At 39.6% G+C, this 7,251-nt stretch overlaps 1 protein-coding gene across 1 annotated transcript; it reads right to left on the reverse strand.

The window, feature by feature from the left end:
* Window positions 1–2,256: 2,256 nt before the first annotated feature.
* LOC127782639 (uncharacterized) lies at window positions 2,257–5,932 on the reverse strand. Its single transcript, XM_052309908.1, has 5 exons — window positions 5,391–5,932; window positions 4,595–4,709; window positions 3,787–4,476; window positions 3,064–3,235; window positions 2,257–2,744 (listed from the first exon to the last, which is right to left on the reverse strand). Exons 1-5 carry the CDS (start codon window positions 5,471–5,473, stop codon window positions 2,719–2,721), a joined length of 1,086 nt encoding a protein of 361 aa, XP_052165868.1. The 5' UTR covers window positions 5,474–5,932; the 3' UTR covers window positions 2,257–2,718.
* Window positions 5,933–7,251: the final 1,319 nt, after the last annotated feature.

Consider the following 7,251-nt stretch of genomic DNA (forward strand, 5'->3'; position numbering starts at 1 on the left):
CACCACTTTTAATTATTTAATATTAGGTCATTCCCTAATATTTGTGTCTTGTCTGGGTCAAGTCCCCGATCCCTAATCGAGGTGAAGAAGAGGCATCATGGCCATCTGTTTTATGCTGTATCATATACTCATATGTCTATTAGGCCTTTTGGGCTACATAATTAGCTATAAGATGCTACCTTCTGTTTTTAATATGTAACGCAAATTGATATTTTACATTATAATTAACTATAATATACAACCTCCGGTTTATAATATATAATGTCGTTGATATTTTTACATTATGTTTGTCTATTCGTTTCATTAAAGAATTTAAGTAAATTTCTTTTCTTTTGTTATGGTTTTATTTATCACTTAAGGAACTTTAAGCATTACTTATATTTTTTAGATTTGCACAATTTTTTTTAGTAAAACGAATAATGAAAGGTGATACCAAAAGTCAATTGTGTCATATATTAAAAAATGGTAAGAATATTTCACAACTTCTACTATCTGGTCCTGCATGCGAAAATTCATCCCTAAGCTTGCGCGCACATATTTTTAGGGACCACCCCATTAAGGCTGGGTTCGTTTCTAGGGTTCCCAACTCCCCCCGGTTGTCTGTGCGCACGCTTTTCAAATGGCTAAACGGTGTGTTTTTTGTAAAAAGTTTCTATACGAAAGTTATTTAAAAAATCATATTGATCCTTTCTTAAAAAAAGTTTAGCTAATACTTAATTAATCACGTGCTAATGAACCGCTCCATTTTATACGCGTGAGGGATTAGTTCCCATCCTCCTGAAATGAACACAACCTAAACCCATGGGATAAAATTCTCACCGACCCCACCCAAACGGGAATATTGCTGTTTAGATAATAGATAGAAATCTAGCATCTATATCCATAAGTGAATATACACAGAAGTTACATGAGTTCTTAAACTCCAAGCCTCAAAACTAAGGAAAAAAGATAAGAAAAAAAAAGCTAGACAACTAAGAAAGAAAACTAGAAGACTAAGTTTCAATCTTCTTCTAAGTCTTTGCTTCAAATTCCATCACTGAACAAACCTTCCCAAGCGGAGTTCCCCGCCTCAAAGTGAGAGGGAAGGAGATGCAGATCTAGTCCACCTTGCCACCGCAATCCCATCCGTCAACTCTGCTTCCTTCCATCATCAGGACTGATTGCGAGAGCGAAGATGGGAGGAACTAGCCTACCCTATCGTACACCCGCCGTTGCGGAACTCTTCCACCTTAATGGCCACATGGAGAGGAGATTGTGTTTGAGGAAAAAGGATGAGGGAGGAGGGGGAAGGTGGCGGATCCTCCCCCTCACTCCCTGATCACGAAGGACATAGCCGGCACCGGCGCCCTCGCAGACGAGAACATTGCTACCCCTAACTACGTGGGCTATGAGGCCATGACTGCTATTGGGCAAGGCCTAGAGCTTGCAAACTGGACAGTTTATCATGGAATATCTATTTTATTTACCGTAATTAGTATCCATTGAACATTATCTTCCCGAACGCGATATCATACACGCACAAAAGGCTTTTTTTTAAATTATTTTTAGAGTAAATTGCATTTAGGATCACCTTTTATTATCAAAGTTTTAATTTGGATCACTCTTTAACCCATCTTTCCACTTTGGATTAGATTACTTTGAACCACACAAAAAAAACTTTTCTTGAGCACATCAATGACTTTAAGCATATCGACACCTGTAAACGAGTAATCTTTCTGAACTTGCGTGTAGACTATTCTTTGCAAGACTAGTAGATACAGCTAGAGAAGTGACTTAGGGTGATTCAAAGTGTTACAAAGGTGATCTTACCCAGTCTAAAGTAAAAATATTAGCTATAGGGTGACTCAAGTTGAAATTTTTTGTACTACATCCTCATTAATAGATAGGATACCGGAGCTAGATGTACTATCCGATACATTGTCATCGCTGATCTACAAGTGTGTTCTTTTTCTGCCTCAACTAGGTAGGACTGACACGAGTGGTGAGTGTTAGAAGTGAGCAGAGAAGCCATACACAAGCTGGGACTGCTATCTATACAGAAATGTTCTTATACAGATGAACTCTTCGTTTCCAGATTAATTATACTACTGCTAATGGTAAGACAAGCAAGGGCGATATACTATCTACAAATCCTCAAGTACGGTTTAAGAATTAGGGGGGAACAAGGTGTTACAGAATCACCTGTGGACAAAGAATCTCGCATGCTTCTGAATGTTTTTTTCTGATGAAATGCCTTCAGATCAGCCAAACAGTTCATTTCACCGAAACTGTTCACTTCCACAAATTGTATAAATCATTCACAATAGTCGTTCAAATCCATTTCCCAACAGCTCTACATTTTTTTTTTTTTACAATTGCCTTGGTGAGGGTACAGCAGCAAGGAGAAATTGGCAGGAATCAATGAATCATCCATCACAACAGACTCCAAATAGCCATTAACTATGGATCCATCTCAGGATGATTTTCTGCTGGTGACAACACGTTTTCTGATCTTGGAAATTTTGCATTGCACAAATGAAGTCGTTCCCGTTTTGTTTCTTTTTCCTCTCCACAAATGAAATCGTTCCCGTTTTGTTTCTTTTTCCCCTCCTATGTACAGCTCCATCTGTAATTACCCGCTCGTTGTTTCATCTGAGCATGTGAATAACACCAACCACGGTTTGCAAGTACAATATCGGATACTTTTTCCTTTACCAGCAGCCACCAATATGAGCATTGTCAAGCTGAGTACACGAGAAATGGCACTGCATATGACATAATTAAATTATTAGAATGGATAGAACAGTACAATGATTTATATCATATAGAAACATGAAATCATCCTAAAGTATATGTATCTGAAGCAGTATATGGTATATTTATGATGATAAAACAGATATATGACGGTTCGATAGGCATGCAAAACCTGCACAAATGGAGACATCGGTGCAGGATAGGACAAAACACAAAAGATGTTCCAAAATCATAACGTATCAATTACTCTTTCCTATTCTGAATGTGGATACAATCTAGGAGTGAAAAATGCATTTGTAAAGGTAGAAGGAAGGTAAGTTTGACACTAACCAATCAGAAAGATGCTCAACACCAGTAAAAGGGTTATTCGAATGGAACGACCAAACTGAGTGTTGTATTGCGGCCCTTGTATATGAAGTCCACCCATCCTTCCAGATACTCTAGAGTTTTCCTTCCAACCGCTGAAACAACTCCTGCTTCTTTCAGTAAGCCCGTTAAACCTCTGTAAGAAAATGACAAAGGGCACATATGTTGAAAATTAGCTAAAAGTCTAAAGTCATATGACTTGTTTATTTAAATCAAATTAGACAGCATAATGAAACTTTATCCTTCGTCCATTTGCATTTACTTGGCACTTTTTACTGCTACACGTGTATTTTGTGACAAGAGAACGGCAAAAATGCACCTGTGTTGACCTCCAGGAGAAAAAGATGCAGTTGCTACTGTTATGTCTTCTTGTTGGTACCTATGCTAGTTGGGTGCACACACTAACAATAACCCCTTGTCGCTAATAACCAGTGGATTAGAAATAGTTTAAATTTTTAAAAGAGGCAACATTTGGCGCGCACGCCGGACTTTATATCCTTCTCTAGGCAGCTAGAAGGATAAAATGGTAATGTTTGCATTGGGGATAGCATTGTGTCAAGTATTTGTGGAGGACATTTCAGTCAAAGGTACCAAGTAAATGCAAAACCGGGGGGGGGGGGGGGGGGGGGTTATTTCTTTAATTCTTTCATCTACAATAACTCCTCTCAGCAGGGTTAGTAGTTATACCTGTGCTAATAAGGTTATAACCCTCCAGTCTAAGTGATTTGGCATATCATATCTTAACGGAAGATGTTCATCACTCTTGGCTTTCCACAAGCTATTCCTCAACCATCTTACTCTTGTGAAAGATTCGGTGGTTTTCATGATACCAGAAAATGCAGTTGCCTGACTTGATGCCTCGACCTTGTTAGGGGACAATTTTCTATCATCGTCTTTATCATCAGAAATATCGATCTTCCAGTGTTCACCACCAGAACTCGGGCTTGTACTGTGACCATTTAACTGCTCGGCTAGACAACAAGCTTCACTCTGACCATTTGAAATTTCTCTGCATAATGCTTCAGTTTTATGTCGGTCTTTACTGATTGCAGCCATGTCCCTGGGATCATTCGCGCCAATCAACACATTCTTTTGTTTTGATGGACTATGGTAAGTGTTGTCTCTTTTCTTTGTATCTTGAGATAACTGTGCAGGTGCTGAAAGGAAAGCCACAAGATCATCACGTTCCTCATCATCTAACTTTACCCAGTTGAGCCCTCGCCTATCATTGTCAATCGAGTAATCATTTATTTGTTTCTCTACTTGAGAAATCTGGTCCTCCATTGCTACAACGAACTGCCGACGCCTGGCCAATGTACCCTCTTCCAAAGAATACTTATCATTGCTCATGCTTATAGCTCTCTCAAACTGCTCCAACTGCAAGGCGGACACTACCAACCATTAGCAAGACAATGGATAAACTAGTCTACCACATGAATGAATATAGAATGAATGTAGGAGTAAGTCAACAACTAAATGTTAGGACAAAACACACCTGCCACTTTGCAGTTCCTAATGCTGTCTTCAGCTCCCTTTGCAAATCGCTCAGCTCCTCTAAATTAGCTCCGCTATCGCGTTCCCGCATCCAAGTTCTATAAATAGATTCCATCCTGAAAGAAGAATTCACCAAAGTTAAGAACTTGGCATGGCAAACTAGGAAAAACCTCCACATCCTTAACAGCTAATAAATAATCATTCTCCATATGGTAATATATCAAGCACAAATTGTCTAGTTGAACAATATATAACAATTTGACTGGGGAACACACCCGCCACCAAACCATATAAATATAGAAGAGATAAATCAAAACCAGCATGGATAAATCACCAAAAATTCATAGCATCTCATAAGTAGAGAAATAAAATCCCCATTAAATAACTCTAATATATTGATATCGCACACTGACGTCAACAAAGAAGACAGAGTACTGCACAATGTTAACAGTAGTTCACCAACCAAACCAGGAAAGACTCCATCCAAGAAAATTTACCAACAAACATTCATCAAAACCTCATCTTATTTGCAGCCACAACCACCCATAATCCCCTAACAAACACATATAACACCAAAACACACGAGCAAGAAGAAAAGCATCACCGAATACACCAGCAGTCACGCGCTGAAATCAATCAAATCTTCCCAAAGTAAATAACACACACACACACACAAAAAAAAAATCAATCAAATCTCTCTACGACGAACGAACATGAAAATCCAATCTCGGTTCAACCCCAGATGAACACACATGACAGGACAAGAAAAGGAAGGAAGGAAGAGAAGAAGCACTGACAAGTCCGCCGACTCCTGCACCTCCTCGGCGGCCTGGAAGAACCCGTCCTTCTGCCACTGCTCCAGCCCTCCCGCCGCCGCCATGGCGCCCAACCACAACCTCAACAACAACCACAGATCAAATCAAGAACCTCACAGCCGCCTGCCGCCCCAACCCCGCCGCTGAATGGGCTTCCAGGCTCAATCTCGCACGCGGGGGAAACCGGAGGAGGAGGAGGAGGAGGAGGAGGAGGAGGGATCTCGCCCGACGAACGCGCGACGGATCGAGGAGGAGGCTGTGCAAGGCAAGAAAGAAAGAAAAAGGGGCGGCGTTTTCTTGGGGTTTCGGCTGCCGCCGCCGCCTCCTCCTCCTCCTCCGCTGCCGTCGCCTCGCCCCCCGTTGCTTCGCGGAGGGGAAGAGAGGAGACGTGAGAGTGGGAAGAGAGGGAGAGGAGAGGAGGGAAGTGAACTACTCTCTCTCTCTCGCCTTCTTCTCCTTCCTTCCGTCTCGGTGTCGTTGGTGATGGTGGTGGTGGTGTTGTTTCTCTCTCTCTCGGACTCGGGTGCCTTCTTCGGGATCCCTGTTTCCCTACCAGCCGCTGTTTTTTTTTTTCCCTTTCTTTCTTATTTTTTTTCTTCTGACGTATAGGATGCATGTTGTTTTTACATATTTTTTAGGAGATTTTTTTTTTACAGGATTGATGACTGATGCACAGGCACAGCACACAGTTCTGTGAAAAATAATAGTACAGCGCACAACTTAAAAGAAAACGTTAGGATTGTGCAATTGGCGAGGAAAAAAAAAAGTGATTCTACTTGTGTGCCTCCTGCCTTGCTAGAGGGGGAAAAAACTCATAATGCTATGTATATTCATTGAAGATTATATATGATAAAGATGGGTTTGGTGAGTTAGATTGAAAATTTTACCCAATTTCCCACAAAATTTAAAGGGTACAACTCATATTTAAGGGGGGCATCGTTAATCGCAGGAACGGAACGCAGGATTTTGATAGTGCAAATGTAAAAACAAAGAATTGCAAAACATAGAAAAAATATATAAATATGGCCGTTTAATTGTACTACGAGAAAACTTTAAGAAATGGGGATGAGTGAGATAAACTCAAAGGAATTTTTCCAAGAGGTTGGATTTCTTGCTAATTTTGCTAAAACATCTCCATAGGATTGCTCATTTCATAGAAATTTTAAAGGAAAGGATATAATAAGATTCAATTATTTGTTTCAAAGGATTTTCATAAGAATTTATTCCATACAATTGAAGTATTGCTACATTCCTATAATTTTCATGCTTTCATGCAAATCAAAGGGGCCTTGGCCTTTAAACTTTTTCGTAGTCCAATTTCAACCCAAATTTAGATACCATTGATTACTTATCACACTACTAAGTTCTAAAACCCGATGAATTAGTGCTTCAAACCCTATTTTATAGTAAATTTTTAGTTTGGCACTTCAAACTCTTACTTTCTACTAGTAAATTTTATGACTTGATAGTGGTTTTCGCCTACATAAAACTCTATTTAAATAAGTTCCATTGCGTAGACCTAAGTCACATAACTAAGTGGGATCTATGTTATCAAAATATGCATAATTTAATATGTATAGCCTCATAAATTACCATACACACAATACAAAACATTAAAAAATTAGACATCGCCGAAAATTAAAGGGATAAAATAGATTTAGTACAGATGCAACATTTTGCAAACAAAATGGAAACGTCCATCTTCTACATCTCTCGTAAATTGTGTACAGGCACTGTTGCAATTAATTAAAATTGGACATGCCTCTGCTGTCGGCGGTGTTGCCCAAACAACAATCAAATGTTCAATTTTGTTGGCGGTGTAACTTTTAGTTTAAGGCTTTGT

The sequence above is a fragment of the Oryza glaberrima genome, chromosome 8, assembly GCF_000147395.1.
Source record: "Oryza glaberrima chromosome 8, OglaRS2, whole genome shotgun sequence".
NCBI lineage: Eukaryota > Viridiplantae > Streptophyta > Magnoliopsida > Poales > Poaceae > Oryza > Oryza glaberrima.

Excerpts from the sequence above, each read along its gene's own strand:
- LOC127782639 (XM_052309908.1), bottom strand. The coding sequence starts at position 5,473 with ATGGCGGCGGCGGGAGGGCTGGAGCAGTGGCAGAAGGACGGGTTCTTC. Across the intron at positions 4,710-5,390 it reads GTGCAGGAGTCGGCGGACTT|GATGGAATCTATTTATAGAA; the intron begins GTCAGTGCTTCT and ends TTCTTCTTTCAG. Across the intron at positions 3,236-3,786 it reads TTATAACCTTATTAGCACAG|AGGTTTAACGGGCTTACTGA; the intron begins GTATAACTACTA and ends ATTTTCTTACAG.